The sequence below is a fragment of the Prenolepis imparis genome, unplaced genomic scaffold, assembly GCF_030444845.1.
Source record: "Prenolepis imparis isolate NDT839.2.m4 unplaced genomic scaffold, iyPreImpa1.0 SCAF_6, whole genome shotgun sequence".
Taxonomy (NCBI): domain Eukaryota; kingdom Metazoa; phylum Arthropoda; class Insecta; order Hymenoptera; family Formicidae; genus Prenolepis; species Prenolepis imparis.
This window is the reverse complement of record NW_028141164.1, coordinates 11,757,732-11,785,309: the sequence shown is the minus strand read 5'-3', so window position 1 is coordinate 11,785,309 and position 27,578 is coordinate 11,757,732. Positions and strand designations below refer to the sequence as shown.

The 27,578-nt window shown below is 31.8% G+C and overlaps 3 protein-coding genes across 4 annotated transcripts; 2 read left to right on the top strand and 1 right to left on the bottom strand.

Moving 5' to 3' along the window:
• LOC145937377 (uncharacterized) lies at positions 1–2,257 on the top strand. Its single transcript, XM_083040394.1, has 2 exons — positions 1–508; positions 1,932–2,257. Exons 1-2 carry the CDS (start codon positions 466–468, stop codon positions 2,255–2,257), a joined length of 369 nt encoding a protein of 122 aa, XP_082896520.1. The 5' UTR covers positions 1–465.
• LOC145937373 (sodium/potassium-transporting ATPase subunit beta-2-like) lies at positions 2,137–23,870 on the top strand. 2 transcript variants are annotated; one of them, XM_083040390.1, is made up of 7 exons: positions 2,137–2,514; positions 12,454–12,594; positions 13,347–13,463; positions 13,766–13,947; positions 14,465–14,566; positions 15,527–15,698; positions 21,447–23,870. In XM_083040390.1, exons 1-7 carry the CDS (start codon positions 2,364–2,366, stop codon positions 21,452–21,454), a joined length of 873 nt encoding a protein of 290 aa, XP_082896516.1. In that variant the 5' UTR covers positions 2,137–2,363; the 3' UTR covers positions 21,455–23,870. The 2 variants fall into 2 exon arrangements, with proteins under 2 accessions (XP_082896516.1, XP_082896515.1); XM_083040389.1 differs by lacking the exon at positions 21,447–23,870 and adding an exon at positions 16,809–18,900 and having other exon boundaries at positions 2,148–2,514.
• LOC145937374 (sodium/potassium-transporting ATPase subunit beta-2) lies at positions 19,008–27,578 on the bottom strand. Its single transcript, XM_083040391.1, has 6 exons — positions 27,146–27,578; positions 21,500–21,640; positions 21,165–21,284; positions 20,850–21,031; positions 20,480–20,759; positions 19,008–20,401 (listed from the first exon to the last, which is right to left on the bottom strand). The coding sequence occupies exons 1-6, from the start codon at positions 27,291–27,293 to the stop codon at positions 20,298–20,300; spliced, it is 975 nt and encodes a 324-aa protein (XP_082896517.1). The 5' UTR covers positions 27,294–27,578; the 3' UTR covers positions 19,008–20,297.

The following is a 27,578-nucleotide window of genomic DNA, read 5'->3' as shown; positions in this document are numbered from 1 at the left end:
ATTTTCGTTTCCATGGTATCACTAGTAAATATAGTGACAAGTAGATTTTTTCGAAATATATCCTTTTCGCGATATTATGGAAAATTTTATATATCAAAAATTAATTAATATTAGTTTATAATTAAGTCATTTTGTTTTCTATAATTTCCAGCTAATTTCGAGCCTTAAATATTTCGGATTTTATTTCCGCGTTCAAATGACGCGGCGTACTTGTGCGATCGATCTCGCCTCGATATATCTCGAGAATCGATATATCGCTTTTCGATAGACTTCGATAGACTCGCAGTTTGCCGCCTGAATCGCCGGAGTCGAGTTCGCGTCGCTCTCTCTCTTCTCTCTTTTTGCATCGAAAATATTAATTCTAAAGCGCGATTCAACACTGGTGAGAGGCTCTTTTCGTCCTTCCGGATATCTGGAAAACGGGAGAATTTCGACAGCTCAATCGATCTGAAGAATCCGAAAAATATGCTACTCTGTGTCCTGCGAATCTTCGTCTTCGTACAATTTTGTAAGTCTTCGTTTCATAATTCGAACATATATATATTGTAAGGTTTATTAAGCATGTATTGTCTTATTATTATTTTATTTTGTGAATTATTAAGATAAACCGGTAAAATTTATCATATTCATATATGAGTGTAATATGTGTGGTTATGTATGTGTGCTTATGTATGTGTGTGTGTGTGCGTATGTGTGACACTAATACTAAAATAAATATTGTATGTGTATGATTTTCTTTGAATAATGTCTATATTTGAGAGTTATAATGAGGACTAAAATGCAAAAGTTTGATTTTTAATATTAGAGAATAGAGAATCAGACGCTCTTTATTCTTTTGCCAAAAATTAAAATACGCTTTACATAATAATGGATACACGATTGAACGAATATTAAACGTGCAAATATACGCGGATCGTAGAAAAGGCTGTAGAATTTAAACGTAACAATTCCTCTATCTTATTAGCTATTTACCCAAGATCAATATAAAAAGAATGTGTTTCTGATAAAAGAGTGAGAAACCATATGTCTATCATATACAGAGTGTCTTGAACATTGATATTTTCTCTAGAAAAATACCGTGAAAGAGCATCATTTTTCACGATTTGCCTCTATCTTCAACATTACATATTTTTGTAATTAAAACTTAAATTCAAATTTTGTCAAAAATAAAGCCTACTAAAAATTAAAATAAAAAGAGTACGATTTTCTGTTATTTATTTGAATTTAAAAGAAGTTTATTAAGTTTATGAAAAGACTCGTCGACTAATAATTACATGAAAAAAACTATTGACGTTTAAAAAATTATTTTTGTAAATCGATTCCAGATTAATCAAAGAATGTGCCATTAATATAATCTGATATATTTGTATATCACATGTTGACAAATGAGCCATATTACAAAATCGCATCAATAGCAGATTCCATTGCTGGTTATATGTAATATAAGACAATTTTTTAAGAATCAGAATACACATACATACAAATAGAATATATATATAGTACATGCATCAGAATAGACGTCACGCATAAAATTATAAATAGAATTCTGTCCCAAATTCTCTGTCGCGAATGAGATCGATTAAAGTGTGTATTTTATGCGATAATCATACTAATATTTTCCCTATAAAATTAATAATCGAAGAAATTATAATTTCGAAATTAAAGATTAAAGTCTAATTGAAAATCCAAGTGGCTATTCTTGCTCGTGAGATTAGAAGTTCAAAGACTTTTTGATTTAATTACAAGATATATCATTAATAATTAATTATACTTAAACAGATCAGTCTCTTTTAATCGATATTACATCTTATTATTTCGACTTGATAAAAGCGTGATCTCTCATCGCGTTCTTTGAAATTAATGAAGAGAAAAAAGTCGCCACACACAGCTGAAGAGAAGTTTGCCTTACAAACGACTGTTTCTATCCCTAGATGATGACAACGTCGACATCCTTTCGTCCCGGCAGCGCAAAGTCAAGTTTCGCCGCGCTAAAAGTGTACATATAAGCTCTCCGAAGACAGACCGAGCAGGCCAGAGATCGGCGAGCAGCGTCGGAATCGACTTGCCCCTCTACGAGGGCAGCCTCTACTCAGCTCAGCTCGCTACCTACCTACGTATATCGCTAGCCGCGAGCGAGCTCTCCCAGTTTAGGCCGGTTCAGGCGAAGTGCGGAGCCCGGTGCGGGTTCGCGTTGCGTTTCACCTCGCTATCATCTCGCGTATCAGTCCTCACAAGTTGGCCGGCGCGTGAAGGTTGAAGAGAGAGAGAGAGAGAGAGAGAGAGAGGGACCGACCTGGTGACCCTGCCTAGCACTTCGACCTATCTACCTGTCGACCAAAGAGCAGCCGATAACGGTCGCCACGATGAGTGTGCGCGGCAAGCAAGTGCAAAATGGTACCTACGAGTTCGATTACATGCGAGTACCTGATACCAGAACGCGCTGGAAGATATTTCGCGACGGCATCTACAATCCGCAGGAAAGGACTTACTGCGGTCACCCGCCGAAGAAATGGGGTAAGTCGTCCTTTTTTTTTTTCGTGTATTTTCGGGTGGACCCTGAGTGTCCACTCGAACGCTTTGACTGATGAATTTTAATCGGTCATCATCGAGGAAGGAGCTTCTGGAAATGCTGTTCTTGTACCATTCTCTTATTTTTTTTTTTTAACGATGGATTAATATTAGTATTGCGGAGGAGAGGAAAAAATTTTAGGAAGTTATGAGATTTCTAAAAAAAATTTAGTGCAACTCTTGAATTATATTTTTGGTGATGATCTAGTATCTGTTCCTTCGCTGTTCCAATACTTGCGCTCTCTGAATCAATTGTTTTACAGAAAATAGGAAAATTTTTGAGAACTTTGAACCTTGGATTGCTATTATTGATATGTAGAGCTTTTATCTTGAAAACATGACATAAATAGGACAAATTCTTTTTCAAATAGATATGTTAAAAATAAATGTAAGGAATAAACAGGCTATATCTATATCTTAAAATATGGGAAAAGCGATTGTCTCTCATGTGAGTGGTTTTTTAAGATTATTATTGAATATTGTTTTCTTCAGAGATATATATATATCCTTATATCATAATAATGTTTTCATATGAAATGTAGAATAGAATTGCTTTTATTAGTGATTCTTCTTTTCTTCTTGCGTAACCATGTGCAACTAACATTATTGGTTTACGTTTCCGTGTTAAAACTTCGAGAATTTTTATAACTTAAAATATTTTAATAACAAAAAAAGTTCTGTTGATCAGCAACCAGATTTAAATTTAAAATTAAAGCACTAATATACATACATTCACAATATTTAAATTGAATAGTTCTTTATAAGAGATAAATTAAATAGAAGAAAAAAAAAGATAATGATTACATATTCCTGCCTGTACCAAATTATTAAAAGCACTGCTGCTTCTTTATTATAAGAGACATATTATTTCTCAAATTTTTCATTTGATACATCTCTCTCACAGAAGGTATAGTGATTCAATCGAGAATGTAACGGTACTTTTATAGCACAATGCCGAGGCAAGTTTGGTTTAATACGATTACTTTAGTAAATTCTAAAAATAAAATTAATATTATTAATCTCATATTTCGCGATATACAGATTGTTAATATATATGATAATATAATTCCGCTTTATTATATTCTATCAGACATGTACATACGCAGAATAATTTGCTGCCTCCTAAGTTGATATTTTCAAAATATTTACGATACGAGTGATTGATTAAATGTACACACATATTTGCACAAACACACGCACAACTATTTCGTAAATCGCGTTCTTGTTATTGAGTTTCTTTTCCTTGACATGAAAACCGCGAGTAATGTCAACCGCGAAACGAAGTCGGTTTTTTTTCGCATTAGATAGATAGATAGAAAATATATCTAGGTCTCGAATATTTAACGCAAATATGATCTATTCAATTGCAAAAATATTAAAAACAATTTATCGTGTACATGAAAGCGCGCGTATTCATATCCATATATATTTAAAAAATATTGGATTGTTTTTTAAAATGTTTATATATTTATAAATCTCTATATTATCTCAATGAATTAGATTAAATTATGATTAAATTATTATGATGACTAAATTATTATTATGATTAAATTTAGATTAGATAGATGATTAAATGATAAATTAGATATTCGCTAGTAAACGTTTCTACATTAAATAATTTCTTAATCAAGATTTATTATAGATTTTCACATAAGTTACTGACTTTATGACTAAAAATGCTCGCGATGCTCAAAAGTAATATAAAAGCACAAACCGGAGTAGTAAACGTATTATCGTATCGCGGCGTTATCGTTATCACAGGAAACTAGATCTCAGAGCGAGTGATCGAGAGATGTTCCAATTAATTTGTTAACAAAAAGAGAATGTAATATCATTATATTATATATTATAAAAGAGAAAAAGAGAGAGTGTGTGTAAAAAGAAGAGAAAGTTCAGCACAATCAATATTCTTATCACATTCCGGTTGAAAGTAAATACGATTAATCAGACAATTTGACAAACGATAATTAATTTCATCAATATTGCAACATCGATTACACACGCTCGAGTTTTATTCGATTAACGTAATGAAATAAAGGGTTATTAAGTGGGTGAGCCCAACATTGGCTGGCGTGCACATGTGCGAGAGAGGATGTCTTACGTAGACTTTTTGGCGACTGCTTAGAAACAGCCGACCCTGAGCCTCGTGTTTTGGCAGCGGTTTGGTGAGAGAGAAAGAAGGAGTGAGAGAGAAAGAGAGAAAGAGAGGACCGGAAATAAGTATCGGCGATGGTAATAGTAACACAGCGAAGGGACACTTCTGGAACATGTCGCCTTTCCTTCTTCGAGATGGGATCGTCAATAGCTTTATTATAAGGGTAGAACATGTGCGAGCTTATACTCGTATATCGATATATACACGCGCGCGTATCGACGTCGCGCAGATGTCGAGAGATATGTTTTGCTTTCTTTTTTCTTCTTTTTTATACGAGCAAAACATTTCGTGATGCATGTAGAGTATTCGAAGCGATCTTCATAAGGAGGAGGAATAAAGGAATTTATTTAGCTTTTTTTAGGAATTTATTTTTCCTAGAAATTTATTCTTTTAGAAATTTATTTATTTTTTATCTTATTTTTTGTCAAGAGAGACAAAACTTTTCCCGCCAATAATAATTATCGGTTTTCCTTATGTTCTCTTTAATAACGTCAATACGAATTGTAAGACGTATTTATTACAGATCCACCGTCCTTTTAATATAGAAAAGATTTTTAAATTTAAAATTTTTCTGCACTTTATTTTCGATATAATTAACGATTTGACAAGACTTATTTCGGTTTGCAAAAAGTTTGTCATAGTCTTCTTCGTACATGTTTTTAATGTCGTCTTGAAAAATTTTCCTCTCAATCTTTCTTCAATTTTTAATATGATGTGCAGCCTCATCCATCGTATCCTGAATTTCCTTTAATTGTTCTTTGTTTCCCAAATTAGAATTATTACTGAAAGAAAAGCTCTTATAATCAACGATAAAATTTGCTTAATAGATAAAAAAAGAAAGACATGTGACTTTATATCAATGAAACTGACACTTATTAGCTATGAAATAACATTTGAAAAATATTAGAATGGTTTAGAGATGTTGACTGATCGTTCTCGTTAGGGCAACATTTCAAATGCGAAAATGTTATTGCAAACATGCCAAATTGCTAAAAATAATATATCCAAAGGCGCCCAGATGCATCTTATAAAGATGAATTGCTTTCGAGAGTACGCTAATGAATTGTGGATTAGCATATTCTTTCGGAAAAATATGTATAACTCAAAGTTCGAAAGGGTTAAAATAAATCCGGCTAAAAAATCTTGTAACATTTTGCTCCAGTTTAACAATTGAAAATCTTTCTCTTAACCAGATATTTTGTCAGATGAATATATCTCATTTAATGCTCAGTACTGCATTAAATCATATTATGATTAGAATAAATGAATATTGTAATTTATTTGCATTAATATAAACGTCTTTTTTAACGTGAGTTACTACGATGTTTTAATTATCTCGTTCGAAGAAGGAATCGATTGTGCTGGTTTCAAGTGAATCGTGGCCTCGAAAAATCTTGTCATTCTCGAGCGTCTAATATCGATTCCGAACATGTTTTCTTTGGCAATGTTACGCAATGGAACACACATCGGTGAAACCGTGAATATAAACGCATCTTTGGATCAAAGAAACATTAATCGCGATGCATTTTGTATAAACTATCATCGAAAAATGCCTAGAATGTTATTCGTATTCCGTTGTTTTATTCGTTGAATTGATTTCAAACATAAGAATCATAATGATATTAATTAATGCGACTCGTGCGTCTCATGTTTAATTAATCTCGCAGTAGAAATCAAACCTTTTTAATGAAAAGCATAAACTATCTTATGAATAATTTTATTGGATGCAAAATTGGACAGCATTTTTCGATTCTGTCATTTTTTTTGTATTTATACATGATATATTGGGATATTAATTTACATAAGATTTCGATACTATAATTGTAATGTTCTTCGAGAAATCGAATTTCATCTTTTCTATAAATCGCGTTTAAAACTTGTAAACGATAGTAAAAAATGAAACATATTTTATAATTTGACAAGCTATTAAAAAAATATAAGCACTCTTTTCTCTGTAAAAAATAAAAAAAATTAATTATATCTAAAAATCTTTCGCGAAAGAGCGGCACGAAACATTTTATTTTCTCGAAACAATTATAAATAACAATACAATAACAATATAATAACGTCTATGATTTACAAGATACGGGACGTCGTCAATGTCATCAGCAATACGTCTTAGGAAAATGTCATTTTCCAAGGAACGCGATAAGATACCGCTGACGAGGTAATTCGAACGCGTTATCACGAATATCATCTTCTTTTTTCACCGACTTGACGTCATCATATTCGCATGCACGATATTCTTTTCCTCCTGCAAGAAATCCAGCTGCGAATGACTGGTAGTTCACGAGAGGTACACGTGTTTTTTTTTTTTTTTATTCGACCGAATACGTAATCAGCCAGTCGATAACTATCGACATCCGTTTTTTATTCACTATATATATAAGTTTGCGAGATTCCTTCCTCATAAAGCGAGATATCTCACTCATTCGAGTAAATGAATTTCGATATGAATATATAATGTGTCAAGCTTCCAATTTCTTTTCAAGTTTCTTTTCAAGTTTCTGACTCTATTCGATCCTTATTATTTGCCACGTGAAATATATTATTTAGCGCGCGAAGAAGGTCTAAGAGGTCAACGACAACAGGTGTTTCACGTCAAACGAGCCTTTTTTTCATACCTAAAATTTTATGATGCTCCAATGACGAATATTATGAAATTGTTGACCAATCTTGAAAATTATCGAATATAAAAAAGGGAGATTTACCTTTCCTATTTGTAATAATTAATTAATTGAATAATAATTACGTGATATAAAGCAAATTATTACTAGAATATTTAATTTCTATAAATATTTGAGTCCACAAGCATATTTGATTTTTATATATTCTATTTCTTTGTGAATTTACGTAAAGCGGATATGCAACAAGACGTGAAGTCACGTGTACAAACTTCGTTCCGGGTGCGAATTTTCACGCTAATCAAATCAATTCTCACGCGGCTTCGGTGTCGCTAAATTCCCGTGCGACCAATGAGAAGTGAGCGAAGTTTATAAAAGGAGGAAACAAAAAAAAAGGAATGACGTTTCGCTGAAATAACTTGACGACTTGATGCGATGGAAATCGTGGCGTGGCATAATAAATCACCGCGAAGCCGTTGCAGCTCGGGATAGAGTTGAAGAGAAAAGAAAATGAGAAACAAAAACGTCTCTGAAAGAATTCGCGCGTGCAAATATTTCCTACTCCGTGAAGACTTCATATTCTCGGTCCATATCTTCAGTGCAAGTGCTGAACCGAACGAGCGGAATAATTTAAGTCGCGGTTTTTCATTTTCCCGATGCTTTTTACCGCCGATAACTGTCCAACTTGAATCTTTTTATCGCGTACCACAAACGCAATGAAGTCTGCACACGAAACAGGATTAAACATCTGTAAAATGTCTGAAGAGTTACACGAGGTTTTATTTTTATAGCGTGAAAATATGAAGTTTTGGGAGTTTGAGTTTTTATTTTTTTTTATTGAATTAAGATGTCGTAAAGATATCATATAAATTTTTTCACATTGATAAAATTCCATTTTCATCGAATTTATTCTCCGAAATTCCGAAATAACAATCGAAAATTCTATTTATTCTATTTTTTTATGTATTATGTAATGTCGTGCTTTTGGTCCTACATTTAGATAGTTGATCAGGATTTACAACTATTTATTAATTAAACGAGAGAAAGAGAGAGTTTTCTTATTAATTCGTTATCAAACTTGTGCATTGGTACATAAAAAAAAAAAAATCTGCTTTATTTTAAACGTCAAAATGACTATTTTTGTCCGAGTTGTAACGCATGAATTTACATGATTTTCCGCTTAAAATGTTCACAATCGAGCATGAGAAAACAAGGTGAGGGAGGATGAGCGACTTCAATTGAACTCTCTTCGTTGTTTTTTTTTTATTATTATGACAAAAATAAATATTATTTTCGATTGTCATGGCAAGAATGTTATTTGCTCAGCTCGCGATCCCCGAAATCCCGGTATCAGCTGACTCTTGCGAGGCGCACCGATGTCTGCGGCGCGATTTCCTGATTCTCGCGAATCATCATCGCGAGAGAGAGAAACGAGGATGCGATTCGTCGTTTCCGCGAGTGGATCAACAACCGGATAGTGATAAGACTCGGCGGATCACGTGTGCATTATCACGCATGTAAATTCGTCTGTGACGTTATCGCGTCATCCTCGAGTGTGTAATTCTCTGTTTCACGATATATGTTCTCCAATATATTTATGTATTACGTACTAACGATCGTTTCGCTATCCGTCGATATCCCTGGTGGCCGTAGAACTGCCTGGTGTCTGCGTACACCAGATCGTGATGAATAGAAGGCTCACATTCACTTCGCGCCCGTTTAAAACCGGTCCACTTTACAGAATCGACGAGTTGGGGAAAGAATGAAGGTCGTGATTCGTTTACCACATATGTTACGCTAACAGGGAGAGGAGATTAGCTTATTTAGGTTTCTCGAGATATAGAGAGAGGTTTGTGCTTAATCCTTTAAAAGCCTCCTCAGCCTCTCTCTTATTCGACAAGCATTATTTATTTTTATTTACTAAGTATTTTTTTACACTTAATTTACAGGTCATAATTTCATTTGAAAACAGAAAGCTTCAAAATAAATAACTTTAAAGCGGAAGGCTTAAGAATCTTTTTGTCAAAGACTTTATCTTCGAGAACACAAGGACTTTTAAAAATATCTGTCTGATAATATTTGATTCAAGATTTGCATATCATAATGTTAATATCATGTAAATAATATCTCTTAACATGTTATACAACAAATATTTAATTGTATTCCATAGAGCTTGAAACATTTGTCGAGGAATCAGTAGTTGAAATAATAGAATAAATTAATAGAAAATTATAGCAATTGAGAAAACGAAGAAGAATGATAGCTCTTGTTTACTGCAACAATATTCAATTCTTACGTCATTTTAAAGCATCTAGTGTATTACTTTTATCTCTTCTGCTCTCTTATGAAAAGATAAGCAACCGAGATGTTAAAATCGAGATATTCAACAAAATTGTTCGATTGTTACGTAATTTAATCGTTAAATTGCTGTTGACGTCTGACGTGTCTTAATACTTATTTATAATGCGGATGCGAATAATTAAAAGAGATATAAAGGAGAGAGAAGTTATCACGAACGATTCGAGAAATCTAAATTAAAGCCCTTAACGTCGACAGGAGATATGATAAGAGAATAGCCAGATAAGCGTATGCTTATGAAAGCTGCTTCAATTTCACAGTCATAATGACAGATACCGCACTTAATCGCCTAAATATCAATTAAGGGAGCATTCTTTTATCCTGATCCCCTCCCTCAGGGAGGGACCTACGAATAATTTGTATAATTAATTAATTATGAATAAATAAGAAAAGATAAAATAATAGAAATAAGAAAAGAAGAATAAAAGTATTATAGACAGCCAGTGTTGTGCTTAGATGATTTTAAAATTAGCTAGATAAAGATGAGATGAAAATATGTAAATTCATCTTAAATAAGATGAAGATAATTTTGTTTTAAACATATTTAGATAAAAGATAAAATTATATGGCGATTTATCTAGATAACTTCCAGATAATATTATTTTTAAGATTGCTTATGTAAACACAGTTATAAAAAAAATGTAAATTATGAAAGAGATATAAAAATATATTCATACTTTTATTTGTAAGGTTTAAGCTTACTGCTTAAGTTCTACTACTTAAGTACTTTTATGTGCTATGACTCTAAACCAAATTATCTGAACATTATTCTAGATAATTTAGTAAAGATAACACTTTTTTCATCTAAGATATAGATAGTACATATTTTTATTATCTATATAAAGATAAGATAACGCCAAAATTTCATCTAGATGATCATCTATATAATTTTATTTAGATAACAGCAAACACTGTAGACAGCTTTTCATCCTCTTCCTGAATATTGTTCTCGAGGCTCGTATCTTCAGCGCGGGATTTTGCGAATCGTTAATGACAAGTGCGAATATTTGCAGCATCTTGCAGCAGCCAATGTTGTACAAATGTTATTTTCTGTTATGTCTATTATTACGATCGTTAAATTAAAACTCGTCACGAGCGGAATTATCGTGACTTGCGTGGCGCCGGCTATTTTGAACGCTTATCCGATCATCTCCGAATGCGTATAATTGAACAAAACCAATATGTAAATATCTTTGTTCAGCCTCTTTTTCGCTGGATAGATAACTGGGGAGTTTATAAGAGCGATAAGATTTCCATTCGTTCTTTCTATTCATTCATATTAAAATTCTATAGATAAAGGCTATTTATTCAGCAATTGTATGTGATTTAAAGAGACGGTTGCATTTGACTAAAATATTTAATATTTTTTATTTTTTATTTAAAAAAACAGTAAATAATTTCTTGAACATTTTGAACTACATAGAATAATTTTTGAATGTGTTTCAGTGTCTCAAGAAAATGTTGAATATATAAAGAATTTAAAAATCGTTAAAATGCTCTTCTGTAAAATCATGCATTTCTCGATCTTTATATATATTTTTCTTGAAAATTATGGGCTGATTGTTATCAATCTTTTTTAATCTAAAAATAAATTAGGATTCGATCGTTCAGTTTAAAAAAATTGTAATTTTTATTAAAAGCTACGAAAAAAAGTTGACTGCTTAAACTATAATTAAAATTCAGAAAAAATTCACTCGACGAAAATCATTGATCAAAATGTCAAACATGTGGAAGAAAGTAAAAAAAAGGAATATATTATTAATCCAATATTGAGAAAGAGGAAAGGCAGACAGTTTTGCAATATCATTTCGCAGCTGCATCCGCTTTTCTTAGATTTTTTCTTTAAAACATTTTTTTCAAGCAAAAGATAAAATAAACTATCTAATATCAAATAATGAATAAACGTCTGCACGCATAAATACGAGATATTCAAACGTAGAAGTGTCCAAATCCACAAAGATCCCAATCTTCGAGATTGATATTCGCATTTTTCCCCCAAGTTATTAATTGCAACGTGGCTCGGCATAGTTGGCCGCCCATCTTCATCTTCTTGCGACTCTCGGCTGCTTTTGAAAAAGGATCTATATTTAGAGCTGCGCGTTGGCAGAGCGCCCTATGCTTTAAATATTTTCCGTTCGATCGACGAAATGATGAAAGTTTTCGCGGTTGCATAAGTGGACCGAAGTGGACTGGCGGTGCCGATCGACGTCGAGTGGCGGGTTTAAAAAAAAAAGGACGTCGGAAAAGATGATGCTCTCGCGAAACTCCCTTCATGCTTCATGGCTCTCCTACGTGCGCGATGAATATTTGGATCACGCGCGGAAAATATACGTCAATGGCGAGAAAGTATATAAATAGCGCGATGGAGAGAATTCTTCTGTTCTTCCCCTCCTCTTCTTTCACTTCTTCATGAAATCGCGAAGAAATCGTCCAAAAATTTGATCAAGGAGATAGAATCTTGCACATCTCTCTCTTCTCTTGTCTAAAAAATATTGTTGAATTTATCACTGTCGAAATATATTTATTTTAATTAATAGAAATAAAGGCTCTTGATAATTTAAAAAATTAAAGCTCTTAAACTCTCACCGTTTATCTTAATATTTATTTTAAGCTATTTTAAACACTTTTGGGTGAAAAGGAATGCAGTATGATATAATGGAGAATGTTATTTCCTTGCAATGTGCAGGATACGAGAAATAGATTGACAATCTTTTTTATCGCGCATTTTTTTCTCTTTCTTCTCTTCAGGCATAACTGTTGTCTTCTATTGTTCCTTCTACGTCGGACTGGCGTTACTCTTCAGCATTTGCATGAAAGGCATGCTCGCCACGTTGAGCGACGAGAAACCTAAGTGGATCCTAAGCAGCAGCCTTATAGGCACCAATCCAGGTAGGCTTTTGACTATACGAAAGTATATATCAGCTTTAAAAACGCGTATTGAAAACATTACATCACGAAACAATATGATTGTGTATCACAATTTTGATATCATTATTTCTAAAAACACGTGTCAAAGACACGTTTGAAAGAATTTTTTTCTTTTCTCTGCTGCGCTGGATAGAATATTATTTTTCGAGACTTTAACATTGACGCAAGGTAGGTATAATTTTATATATATAAAATATACATTAAATTAAACATATATTTAATGTATATTTTTTATTTAAAGAGATATACACTTGCATATAAATATATACATCTATTGAAAAATATACGATATTTTTTTATGAGAACTAATAAAATGTACAAAGAAACATTAAACTTTTTTACATTTTTTCTTGAAAAAACTTTTATGTTATAAAATAAAATTACATCTTATCGCAGCTCTTTGTGACAACGCTTGCATGTGATGGTGTCACACGTTACATAAACGTGTCACAAGCTTAAACTATAAATGAAAATATGATAAATAAATTAATAACAAATAATAAATAATAATTAATTAATCAATTAAAAATGTCAACAGTAAAAGTACTTGATTTTGTGATTAAAGTCGTACAATCTTTAGCTGAATTCTGTTGCAGAAATATAGATTTTATTTATTCAGATAATCATTTATAATGCACAAATGCAGCAATGAGATTTTACGTGATTTTAATTTGTTGAAACTTTTTGATTGCATTTTGTTTTGCGATCACCAGGCTTGGGCTTCCGACCGATTTCGGAGAACGCGGATGAGAGATCGCTCATTTGGTATAACGCGTCGAATGAGACCGAGATACTGAAGTGGACAGGGCTCCTAGACACATTTTTGGAACGTGAGTAATAAACCAGGCATTCATTATTAATACGAACGGTGCCATTAACTCTTTAATGAGTCTCATTAACGCGCGAAAATCAATCATCGACCTCTGGTCGAGAAAAAAAAAGTAACACTAAACACATGTGTCAAAAAAGTCATCTTCACAGTGTTTTCCTTAAATCTAAAAGGATAAAATTCGAATTATTCTTTAATTATAGGGCTCTCCTCACATTTATTCGTTAAAAATATCATCGAAAATTCCATATCTCGAAATAAATTAAGGCATAATCCAACCGTGTCTATGCTCGATTACGATAGATTACATCAATCCGGCGCATCTGCCAAACAGCGGTAGAAACCAGCAGATCTGTAACTACACAATGCCACCGAAGACTGGAAATGTATGTGCGGTCGATGTCAACAACTGGGGACCCTGTTCACCAAATCAGCAATACGGTTTCAACAACTCGGCACCTTGCATCTTTATCAAACTTAATAGGGTAAGAATATTGATACTTTTGTTCGACCATATCGTTGCATATATCTATCCATTTATCTCAATTTTAAGATGAGATGTTTTTCTAATCGCCATATAATTGCCGGGAGCATTTATCAATATCTCCCCAATTAAATATCTTGAGACAATTACGGATAATTACTTATAATTTTGCATATTCTTTTATTTTTTTAAATATATATATTATTTTTTAATATATATATATATTTATTTATATTAATATACATATATATATATTATATTTATATTATATATATATTATATATATATTTTATATATTATATATATATAATATATTATATATATATATATAATATATTATATATATATAATATATTTAAAAGAAAATAATATATAGAAAAATTTATTAAAATTGCAATTTATTTTATGATTATATGTAAACATTAATAGATGCGCTTTTTAATTAATTTTGTATTTTTCTTTTGTTTCATTTTGATCGTGAGACTTTTAAAAAATTTTTTCCAAACATTTTCTTTCAGATATACGGATGGATTCCCGAGTTCTACAACGACACGCAAAATCTGCCGGCCGAAATGCCAGAGGAGCTAGTCCAGTATATAAAGTCAGTCGACGCTTCATGGGTTAGTTAGTCGGTCAGTCAGTTATATCAGTCAGATAAAAATTTAAAAAAAAATGAATTTGAAAAGAAACTTCAGCATTTAATTTTAAATTTGCAATACATAATATTTCTCGTCAGTCAAATTAATTGTTGATCGCTAATTTGACATTGGACTTGCGAGGTTTGAAAAGATTCAGAATTATTAAGCAGGAAAGAAGGTTTTATATATATTTTATTTTATTTCAAATTGTTTCTTATTTTTATTCTCGACAACAGAGAATATTCAACTGACAGAAGTATTCAATAAAAAACGATACCGCACATTTTTATCTCTATACCGTAATTGCTATCGATTAGTCTTTATAATAAGCGCGTTATCTGTTTATTTTATGGGCAAACATGGATAAGAATGGTAAACGATGCGTCTCAATTGCTCATGCGGTTTTATGTAACTGCGTTTACGTAAAGAAATGGTTTGATCGAATAGAATGGTTTGCGAATAGAATTCAAGAACTCAAAGATCATTATTACCTTTTATTCGATAATAGTCTGTAATGTTATGCGATATAATAGCAACTCATGTTTAAAATATTATCAATTTGTACTGAATTCCATAAGCTGTAACAGCATGTTTTAAATTTAAATGCTGCAAATCAGCGAAAATTTATGCAAGTATATATAATGAACTGTCCTTTAGTATACAGAATATCATGAAACAAAAGAATATTAACTTAAGACAAAACTCAATTTTTGCAGAAAATTCTAATGTATATATATCCAATAATTTACTTTAAAAAGTGCTATTAAAAATAATTACATATACCATATTTCTTACTTGTCACACGTAAAATTTAAAGGAAAAAAAAAACAAACTCAGAAATTGAGACGAAAAGTTTAATTATACTTTTATTTTAGAATTTTGTATATAAGAGATCAATGTATCTCGCGTAATATACAGTTGATATTTCTTTTACATTTGCAGTTAAATACCGTATGGGTATCCTGCAAAGGGGATAATCCTCATGATGCGGAAAGTATCGGCGAATTGAAATATTATCCTAAGGGACATGGCTTCCCAGGATTCTATTATCCATACGAGAACGCACCTGGATACTTAAGCCCAGTCGTCGCCGTCCAGTTCCGTCGACCAAAAAGTAAGTTAACAACAATTAATTTTAAATTTGCAACACGTAATCTTTCTCGTCAGTCAAATTAATTCTTGATCGCTAATTTGACATTGGACGTTTTACAAATTGCATCGAAAAAAATTATGAGAATAGAAAGTGAAAATATTTGCATCCGCAGAAGAACAAACTTGTAGTTTTAAACTACACTTTTTTAAAAAATTTTCTCTCAGGTCGTAAACAATATATTATAAAGTAAGTATTTATAAGTTTTATCGATAATTTTATCTCTCCTCGAAAAAGCAACTAAATGCAATGATTTTTTCTCTACCATATTATTTGTAGCGTTGAATAAGTATATCATCGAAAATTTGCAACCACAGCTAAAGTTTTCGCGCGTTTCTTCCGATATAAACGCAACTTTTAAAATATATGCACTTTTTTGAATTCACCTTCCTCCATCCACCATCATTGACCGGTTCATGTACGAGTCGTATAAGCAAATGACGCACTCCAGATGAAACCGGTAAAAGCCGGTGTGTTGCAGTATGATATCGGTCATCGAAAGGTGGCATCGGTCAACAAGCCTGTTCAAAGTTGCACACATGGTTTAATTCAATCCATCCTATATTAACAATCTCTCGTAAACCTTATATCCTTTTCAGATATCTGTGAAACGACATCATATGATAAAAGATGTAATAATATGTTACAAATTTTTTTATATGCTATTCATGTATAAATTATGTGTGCTCTGCAATTAATTTTATTGTAATCTGCTTTATGATCTTTATTGTGAAGTAATAGAATATCAGGTATTATCATGATTTAGTGACTTAAACTTATGTAAGTTAATTGTGAATTAATGTTGCATTCTTGTAGTGAAAAACAAATTGATAGCCGGTTTTTAAAAATTCATGATTTTTTTTATTAGCTTTCAATATATCTTTGTATTTATTTTATAAAATTTTAACAATTGCAGAGATTGTTTTGTTACTTGTGCTTCCTTCTGGATATTAAGACTTTAAAATATTCCTGTATTAAGAAGAAATACCTGAATCGATGGAGAAAAGAGAATTTGCCGGTTCAAAATATATATTTAAAAGTGATAAAATTATCTAAATTGAATTGTTTTTACAGGGAACCAAATCATCAATGTCGAGTGTCGGGCATGGGCAAAGAACATCAAATATAGCACGTTTAGAACCGAAAAGAAGGGTGCGGTACACTTTGAACTGATGGTCGACGAATAATCGCACGTCGCGATCTTCTAGATCGTTGTTATTCTTGGCGCATCGTTATTTCACGCAGCGTTTCCGCGCGATTAGGAAATTTTTCGAGACGCATAAAACAAAAGGATCCTAAGGGCCTACCGGATCTTTGATGACGGCCGATTGCTTGCGCCTAGAAAAAAATTAGTAAATCAATAAAAGTTCTTTACGTAGCGGAGAGGAAAAAGTGTGCAAGATGTGCAGCTACAGAGAACAAACTTAAATTTGTTATTTTTTTTAGATATCGTAAGTATAATTAATCAATTGGAATTTAAATTTAATTTCCAGCCTTAATCTTAATAGGATCATCAATTGTTCTGACAAACAAGAAGAGTTGCCTCTTGTTGTAATTTACAGATATGTATGTACATATAAAGAATGATAATGGGAGATATATAGAATTTGTTCGAAATATATAGAATATGTTCTTTTGCTCAACAAAAATGTTTAGAATTTTTAGCGTTTACGAGAAAGTTTTCAATATGAAAGTTTTAAACCTGAAAAATTAATTTTCATTTCTCAATCAATTTCGTTTCATAATTGAAATATATAATTCTAAAATATTTATTGTTTTTAAATATAAAAATTGAAAGATTTGAAAGTGGATTAAGATTAGATAGGTATCAAATAGATTATTGATTTAAGGAACTCAGTAATTAAAGAGTATAATGTGATCTAAAGATTCAAATATATTTAGAATTACAACCGTAAAAATGTGAATATTTCAAAAGATTTAAATTTTTACTGATCTAAGTATTTTACGTAAAATAATTTAATGATCAAGTTTAAAACAAAATGAAAACTTTCTGAATCATTTAAAAACATATAAATAAATATAACTAATTCTTCTATTAAAAAATTGCGTTTTGAAGATAAACACAATTAATTGTACTTATTTTAGGAATATTCAGTATATCTCTTATTCTCATATTATTGTCTTGAATTATTTATATGTATATCTCCAGCCTAGTTGAACAAAGTATATATACGCTCGAATCATCAATGTATATTGAATGAATAATTCAATAATTTAAACAAAACGTTGTGGTACTTATTAAGATATAGGTGTAATTGTACAGAATGAAATAATATATCGCGCTCCACATATAGTAATTATTTTTTTTAAATAAATGACAATCATGAAAAATAGTCCAACATACAAGTACAAACTGTTTTTTTTTTTTTTTTTTAAACAAGAGTGAACATCGCATTCTTATCATATTCTTAATTTATTCGTTGCGATTATGTATAATTGTGTCAATTTATTCTCCTGCTTCTTGGCTCCTCTCTCTCTCTCTCTCTTTCTCTTTCTCTCTCCTTTCTCTCTTTTTCTTTTTTTCTTTCTCTAACCTATTCTGTATATTAAATCATATAAGTAAATTAAGAGTATACAAGAATATATATAATACTCTTCTTTCAGATATATATTTCTCACTCAGAGATTTTCGCGATATTAAACAAATTTATTTAAACTCTAGATATATGCAATGATCTATTATTATTATGCACAATATTAATTATTTTTAGGCACACATATATATATGTATATTGTCCTATATTCTGGTGTACCTTCCTGGATGTGGAACTCTTTACACATAAAATTTTGAGGGTACATCAGTGCGCCACGATATGAAAAATTATCCTTTTTCATGTTTTTTTCTAGTTTTAATATTTCCAGATTTTTAACATTAGTATTAACACAGGTTTGCTTTTATCTATATTGTACAGTACAATTGTAATGCATCTTCATATATTTCATTTGTTGAATATTTTATTGCAGCCAATGGGTTAAGAAAATAACAAGGATATAAAAGATAGCGTGTGCAAAAATGTTTGAATAATCGATAGTCCGCATTTTATCACAAAAAAATTGTTATATTCATATTCAGCATAGAGTAAAAAATCTTATTAGTCTACTCTGTTATTTTCTGCTAAGCAATAAATATGTTTTCTTTCTACAATTCTGCGAGAACTTTGTTTTTCAATGAAAATATCTCTTTTATAATATCAAATATAAATTATCTTTATCTATATTTAAGATGATTGTGTGTCGAGTTTTTAGCGAAATTTTAGTGAAATCGAGAAGAGATTTTATGAAAAGACGAGAAAGAATTTAGAATCCTTATCGAAATAGAAAATTCGTTTTTTGGCTAAAAACTGCGTTCGAATAATTTAAACAATTTAATTATGGCCTAATTGCTCTATATACATAAATTGCACCGAGAGAAAATTGAAACTTTTAACTGCCGTTTCTTAAAAAAATGCTTTCACGTGCAAATTATAAAGAAAAAAGAAAAATCAAACTGATATTAATATCTTTAAATCAAGTAAAACAACATATACAATTATTATGTCTCTAATTTCTATACATTTCAAATATATGAACACTATCTCTTGTTCTCTTGAAAAGGAAAAGAAAATTATCTTATCTCTAGAATAATTTTTATAATACGATTAGTATATATATTCCAATTTTGAAATTTTATTCAAGGAGATAAAAATGCAATATATTAGTGTCCTGTCTTAATTTATACTTTTCACGTTATATTTTATCATTAAAATTTATTTTTACTATTATATGCTATATAATAGCATATGTGATATGACATCAATGTATAAAAATCTTTAAATTCTCTTAGCAATTTACCAGATTTTGCAATATTAATACAGTTGAGGAAAGGCTTAGACATTATTATAATTGATACAGTTGCAATTTTTGTTTCAGACTCATTATTAGAAAGAGCTTATATATCTTTCACTTTGCGGCTCTTATTTTCTACTTGACAAACCTACTGGCATTTTCCAATGTGAGATAAAAAAACATCACCTGAGTACACATTTAATTTCTACTGTCATTTGAAAGTCTTCAAAATCGTACGATCGATTATAAAAAATCTATCCAGCTAATAATATATATGTATATATGAGTATTTTAAATGATACTCCTCCAAATGTGTGTGTATGTGAGATTCTTTTACATTCTATTATGAAAATTGATCAGTTTTTTTACAAACAAATTGCGCCTACGAGCGAAGGAAGGCACGCGATACAGATATAAATCTTTGAGATTCCATTCATTGCTCTCCATTCTTTTTATTTCACTCGTTCCCAAAGTTTTCGCGTCGTCGATTGCACAGAGGGCGAAAGAAAAAGGGCCTCTCGGTTTTGTACTTGATCAATATGGTTCTCCTCCAGAGAGAAGGTCGGCCCCGAAGGGATGTTTCGCTCGCCTCGCAATTTCGTTATTATTTGGAAGATGAAAATTCGCTTAACTCGGCCATCTCGAGAGCCTCGGGGACGCTCGTTGATTTAATAGGAGACCGCGCGAGCAGCCGAAGACCGACACTTCCAGATTTCGTTAATCTACCATCAGCTCGAAATGAACCGCGCCGATCTTGTCGTTACGACTGTGCTTGATATTCTTCGCCCATGCTTTGCACTCCACGTTTATCAGGATTCCAGCTGAAAGTGAAAGATGTATATTATGTAATTCTATTTTTTTTCTTTTTCTTTTTTTTTTTTTTTTACGTTGATACTCACTTCGCGGTCTGACAAAGTGCACCGCGACCAACGGGCTCAAGTAACCCTCGGAGTTTTCGTAGGGATAAAAATAACCGGGGAAACCGTGTCGCGGAAGATAGTTGATCGGTCCGACATTTTCCTGATCGGCAGGGTTCTCACCCTCGCAGGATACCCAAATAGTGTTCAGCTGGAGGGAATTGTTGCCTTTCAGACTCGCGATGTGTTCCTTGAGATCAAGCGGCATCTTCCCCGGCAAGTTTTCAGTGTCGTTGTAAAAGTCTGGTCTCCAGCCATAAATCTGACAAGTAGAGAAGTGTCATGAAAAATGTATATGTCGTTGATCTCCACATTAAAAAGGTATATATCATATAAGTAACTAGGTTGATACCTTGTTCAGCTTGAGGAAGATGCAGGGAGCGGACTTGTGATAGTTATATTTGTTCTCTTTGGTGCAGGGATGCCAGTTTTTCACATCGACATCGCAAACTTTCCCGGGAGGCGGTGGTTGATTGTAATCGCACTTGTTAATGTTAGCGCCGAGACCAAGAACAGATCCAGGTGTTATATAATCTGAAATAATAAAGACAGAAGATATTACAAGAGATGCTGAAACTGTGTTTAATCTAAAAATTAGAAATTAATTGCAGACATTTGTTTTTTAATCAATATTTGACGTCGAATAATGAATTCTTCCTTGTACTACCTTTGAGAAAGTCTTGTAGTGAATCAATCCAGTGTTTGAAGTTTTCGCTATCGGTGCCTCTGTACCAGATCAAGGTGCTCTCCACATTTTCTGTCGGTGGCATCGGCCTAAATCCTAATCCTGCGAAACATAATATTTTATATTTTACATTTATACATAATATTTTATATTTATACCTCAAGATTGACAACACTTTTGAAAAAATTAATTTTTGATGTATCAAAAAATCAACATATGAGTCACGTGGATATTCTACAGATATTTTACATGAATATTTTGCAGATGTATAACTTCAAAGAAGATCTATTTTATTAAAAAAAATAGAAATAAGTTACCTGGATTTGTTCCAATAATGGATCTCTCGAGCTGCCACCTTGGTATCCTTGGATCGAGCGTTTGAAAGAATGCCCAAAAACAAATGGCGACGAGAGCTGCCAGGACGCCGTAAAATATCAGGTAAAAAAGTCCAATTTTACCTGTAAATAAAATGACGTAAAAGTTAGATTGACGATACATAAGATCTTCCTTTAAAATTACAATCTTCCTTCAAATCGCATCGACTCGTCTTGTTACCGAACGTCATAGAGCAGCTTCAGTCATAATTTGCTCTATGAAGAATCTGCAGTCGTGCGTAGAGGAAGCTCTCATATATATCTCATACGCATCATCTCATAAGTTAATTGTGTTGACCGCGGATTTTAATTTAAAAGAAGATCAAAAGCGCAATTCAATTACAAGCGCTGATTATGTATGTGAAGAAACATGTGATTGAATCTGATATATTCTCAAATATTTTCTACAAGAGAATTCGAGATATTTGAATATATGTTTATAAGATATGTACATCGATGATAAGTATATGTCTTCCGGAAAAGTATTGATAATAATTATATACGTCGGCTCGACGTCTTGGAAATGATAATGATGAAAAATGAGAATCTTAATGTCAGCCCGTAAACATTTCGCGATTTTGATTATCTAAAAAACACCAAATAACGGAGGAAGAGTCGCGTATACCAAATAACTCGAAAAAGTTCATGTCTTTCTATTTTTAAGAAAATATTACAATAAATATATATTTTCGTATATTTTTTGTATTAAAAAAATAGCTTGATATCAAAGACTTTGGTTAAATTTTTATTTCTTTCTAAATATATCATAAAATTAATAAATAAAGTATTAAGAAAAATAACTTCTTTCTTAAATACAAAATTGATAAATGAAATATTAAAGAAAATAATCTTTTATTTTCCTTTTATTTTTACACATTAATTATGAGACTTTAAGTAAAATCATATTGCTATAATCCAATTTTTTTTATTTAATAAAAATGTTGTTTAAATCATGAAGTCTCTTATACAGTTTAATAATATTAGTCAAAATAGAATCGAACGTATTATAATAATTCAAATCTAATTTATTTCTCGACTTTTTCTGCGTGTCTTATCTTTACGAAGAAGCGACTATGAGAACTGTATCTAGCTATTATCATTATCACGTTACAACAGCATATTATTGCTTAACTACGAATCCGTCTCGTCTTATTACAGCTCATTTGCGAGAGAAACGCGATAAGCGAAATCTTAATATGCATATGCGTAGAATTCGACTTATATTATCGCAATGCAACAATAATATTGACCCTATCACAGAGTGACAGCAAATTTCATAATACATTGCTTAACACTCGTGATCAGTGAAAAATATAAAAATGATATAACATGTAGATGCATAACATATACGTTTTTTTTTTGGCAGAGATCAATCCTGATCTCTTTCCCAGTCGCTGTAAAATTGTATTCTCTCTCTCACGAAAAGAAGATTGGAAATATAACTGATCAAAAAAATTCTTTGACATTTATACAACGATATTTCATGCAAATCGTCTATTTAAAGAAGACAAAAGAATAAATCCAGGTAGCAAACGTACATCATTTTGACGTTTAATGACGTCAGTTTGCTACTTGGCAAGTTTCGGGCTTCCTGAATTGGAAGGAACGAACGAGACAAAATTCTTGAATAATTCTTGATAATTTTTAACAATCCGATTCGGGTGATTCGTCGGATTTTTTTCGACGGTATAATTAACAGAGACGCAGCTTCTCTCCCTCCGCGATTCGGACGATCCCAGGTGATTGTGACAGAACGAAAGACAACGGCATACGGTCGCGTGGGTGTATTATACCCTTCGGAATGGCCCTAAGTTACGTAATGCTGTAATGCCGCCGTTTAACGCCAATTGACCTCGTTATACACGTTTGCGCTAAAGGAAGTTTAACAATTGCCATTCAGCAACGGGCAAACCCGTTGTATGCACCGCGAATCAAACGCGCTTCCGTCTTTTTTCAACTCTTACATATGTATCGCACTTCCATCTGCCTTTCTCGCTTTACCGTTTTATTTTTTTTAATTTTTTTTTATTTTTATTTATTTATTTTATTAAAAAAAATTTGTTTTACTCTGCGGATACGCGGAGTCGCGTAATTATTACGGAATATTATCGAAAGATTACGTTGCATTACAGATATGTAATCTAGCGGGAAGAATCGTGACAAATCTGTAAAGAAATCTTAAGATAAAAAAATATATAAAAAAGTAACTCTTAAAAATGAGGAAAAAATATATAAGACACACCTCTGAGAAGTGAGAAAAAATCTGGATCAAGGAATTTAAGATAATGAAAGCGAAATGCATAGAAAAAAAATAATATCTCACATTGATTCTATATGTCAAGGTTAATTATACATCACTCGAAGTGTTTTTCGGAGCTTAGCCACTTTTATACTTTTATTGAAATTACTGTGAAATTTCCACACTACATATGTAGGCTTCTGAGCCAATTAAATCGAATAATCTCGCGAATCGACATTGCAAGTCTTCCTTTTTGCTGAAAAACACGAAAAATATGACAGATAAATTTACTATTCAATGTTGCGAATTGCTATGTAATTAGTGCTTTTCTTTATTTATTCGATGAAACACTTTAACTGCAGACATTAAGTATTTTCAGCGAAAATAATATGTTAAGACCTGCTTTTTTGTTTTTGCATAGTTGCATTAATAAGAGTGTAGATTTCATACTAAGCCAAGGTACGCTCGATATGCTCATTTTCAGTATCGAGGCAGCATTTATATAAGACTTTATACTTTATCCGAAAACTTTTAAACTTTTACAGTCCTTTTCGAGAATATATCGCGTGTGAACCCTACGAAGAGTTCACGCACGTGCGCTTGCATTTACATGACGTAAGGTGTGTATATAATATATGTAGTCGTTAGGTCGTCATAGCTACAGCCCTCTGTAAACACATCCATCCGGAATATAAAGATGGAAAGAATAAAATTACAATAGGTGTTGATCGACGATGCCGATGGATTCTAATTAATTGAGGCTCGCGAATAAGTTTCTTCGTCTCTTCATTCTTCCGGAAATATGTATTTATTTTTCTATTCGGAAATATTCATTTTTTGGTAGATCTAAACATTTAATCATTTCACAACCGTCTGTGATTTACAAAAGAAAATAGCGATAAATATGTATATTTATATTTTGTTTATATTTTCTCTCGTAAGCCATTCTTGAACAATAATATACATCACTCTTTTCCGCGCTCTTGACAAAGTTTCTCGGTCTTAAATATTTAAACAAACAGATATCTAAATATTCATAAGCAGATTTAAAGATATGAATGTTTTCGTGCAACTAACAGAAGCAGATATCAATGATACGCGATAGTGTATAGGCACCTTGGTCATTGACACTATCACGTGCTAAGGATAAGCATGCAGTAAAACACTGCGATTAATCGTTGACATGCCACAGCATAGCAGTACATGCAACAACGATCGGATAGTACACGGTCGATGTAGATACGTTTCTTTTATTTTTTTATTTATTTAAATATTTTATGAGTTGTTCTATCAGGCAAAAAACGATATAAAAGTATAGGTGATGTAAATGTGACAATATATTCGTAGTATTTTGAAATCAAATTTATTTATTTTGCATTCTTCATTCGTGATTTGCTAGATGGATATAATAATAATTTTTTAATTGATTAATATTTTAAAAATTGAAAAATGTGTTAATGTCTGATTATACAATTTTCAATATTAAGTATAGCATTTTATTATTATTATTATATAGTTTTTCTGAATTATAGTCTGTATAAGTATTATTATATCTATTTTCTATAACATTATTGAGTGTTTTTACACGATATATGGTATTCTCGGAATATAGTGAATCACCTTGAGCGTAATAATTTCTTATACATACATGATTGCATAATATTACCTTATTTCTTTCTTAGAATAATTCTTCGATAAAAAATTTACATGTAATACCTTTAAGAATTTGCGCGTATTTTAATAATTATTATTATATATATATATATATTCTAAAATATTTCTTCTATTGCATCTTATACTATATCATTAATTCGTCAAAGCTTACTTTCTACTATGCGTTTTCAGACTTATCAAATCACAATTTAAATTGACGACATTTTCATTCTTATGGTATGCAGTTAATTATTCGTGGAATTAAAAAGTCTCTATTATTAACTATACAACATTAAAGATTCTTAAAGAATTGTGTATAAAAATTTTAAAATTCGTATTATAATAATATATATTCGTTTAACTTTTTTAATCATTAAAGGAATTTATATCTAAAAATGCTAATTCTAAAAATAATATTATAATCTCCAAAACGTTTTTAAATCAATTTGGTTCAGTTTATAATATTATTGCATAGCACTGAATGGTACAACACTTATATTTCCTATACATCCTCGCTTATTCAGTAATTATCACGAGCTGAGTCAACAAAGCAAGTTAAAGTTTGCTGCATACTTAAAGGAAAAGTCATATGAAATCATCGCGTGAGTTTCTTTAGAGGATAGTTGATAATTATTTCAGTAGTTGAAATGAAACTTAAAGTTTAAAATAATATATATATATATATTTAATAAGTATATATTAAAAAAAAATTGTTTTCAGAAAATATTCACACGTACATATTTCTGTATAAGCTTTATAAAGTTTTATAAGCTCTTCTTTCTTTCGCAATACGCATTTTTTGCTTACACTATTTTTATTTCATTGTAGAATTCATCTAATTCAAGTTATTGTTACACTAAAGATATATTTGACACATGCACTTTTATAATCTTCTCTTATAACATCGACAGTCCTATCCAAGACAACAATTACACTGCTGATAAGATCATTTTGCAATTAATCTTTGAATTTCTCTTGAAAGCTTCAAAGTCGTAATGATGCGTAATCAAATTTTTATCGAGAAAAGATCGATTTTAAATTCGCTAAAAGAGATAATCTATAGCGAAAGTGCGCGACTTCTGACACGCCCTGCATATATGTATACACAAAACACACGCTTTCTTCGATATTAAAACGCTAGAAACCTGAACTAGGAACACTTGCAATACTTTGATCGTATTAAAAGATCGAAATATTCCTTTCGATTATTTTGTGCAACATCGAAATAAATATTTATAAGATTATTATAAATATATATTGGAGCGATTAGCATCGATCCTTTCCCAGACGGTATCAAGTAATAAATGCCGATTAAATGATTGGTGAACGGTTCTAATGATGATGAATTAAATCGACTTTGGTGTAAAAATTTCCCAAATTTATATCAGCTCTGATGGTCCCTCCTCTCTCTTCAGGCGAGAATAAAAATATAAATATCGACGGTAAATTTAAAATAAAAGAGTCACATCACAGACGCGTCTCGAGGAAGATACAATCTTAGGCGTGTCCTCGTACACTCGGGAGCAATAAAATCATGCAACACCATGATTTGGTACCAACTTGGTACCAAAGTATCCGGTAAAAACTTTGACCAATTATAAAACCTATACCATGTAACTCTCCATTTTAATATAACCGCATAACTTTTCTTCTGATATACATAAAAATTCTTTTACAGCTGGCAACACCGCGCTTACCCCAACTACTGGCGGTCCTGCCCATAAACGCGCCGGTCTCGCGATTGTACAGAAAGGTCCTCATAGTCTGGCCGACCGACATGCTAGGCGGTTTCTCGTACGGGTTCATCAACTCCGCGGTGACCATCTTCGGGTCTTTGGCAACCATTCTTACTCTCTCTCTCGCGTCTGTTCACCTGTTTTTCAAAAAAAATTCACTTTTCGATCGCGCGGGATCCAGCCGCGCCGCAGGGATATCTGTCTTCAGATATGCAGGGGTTTTTGAAAAAAATGTTTTCAAACACTCTCGAATCACCGAGTTTTTATCGTTCTCTTTCTCTCTGCCTTTCCCGAGCCCCGACGCTCCCACACACGACTCTCGCTTGACTACTAACTCCGGTCGCCAACAGTTGGTTCTTCGGCGCCACCAGGTTGACTAACGCGCCTGAACGAG

Coding starts and splice junctions, on each gene's coding strand:
- LOC145937377 (XM_083040394.1), top strand. CDS start 466: ATGCTACTCTGTGTCCTGCGAATCTTCGTCTTCGTACAATTTT. Junction 509..1,931: donor CTTCGTCTTCGTACAATTTT/GTAAGTCTTCGT, acceptor TTCTATCCCTAG/ATGATGACAACGTCGACATC.
- LOC145937373 (XM_083040389.1), top strand. CDS start 2,364: ATGAGTGTGCGCGGCAAGCAAGTGCAAAATGGTACCTACGAGTTCGAT. Junction 2,515..12,453: donor TCACCCGCCGAAGAAATGGG/GTAAGTCGTCCT, acceptor TCTTCTCTTCAG/GCATAACTGTTGTCTTCTAT. Junction 15,699..16,808: donor CCAGTTCCGTCGACCAAAAA/GTAAGTTAACAA, acceptor TTGTTTTTACAG/GGAACCAAATCATCAATGTC.
- LOC145937374 (XM_083040391.1), bottom strand. CDS start 27,293: ATGGTTGCCAAAGACCCGAAGATGGTCACCGCGGAGTTGATGAACCCG. Junction 21,641..27,145: donor CAGGACCGCCAGTAGTTGGG/GTAAGCGCGGTG, acceptor TTTTATTTACAG/GTAAAATTGGACTTTTTTAC. Junction 21,032..21,164: donor ACTACAAGACTTTCTCAAAG/GTAGTACAAGGA, acceptor TTATTATTTCAG/ATTATATAACACCTGGATCT.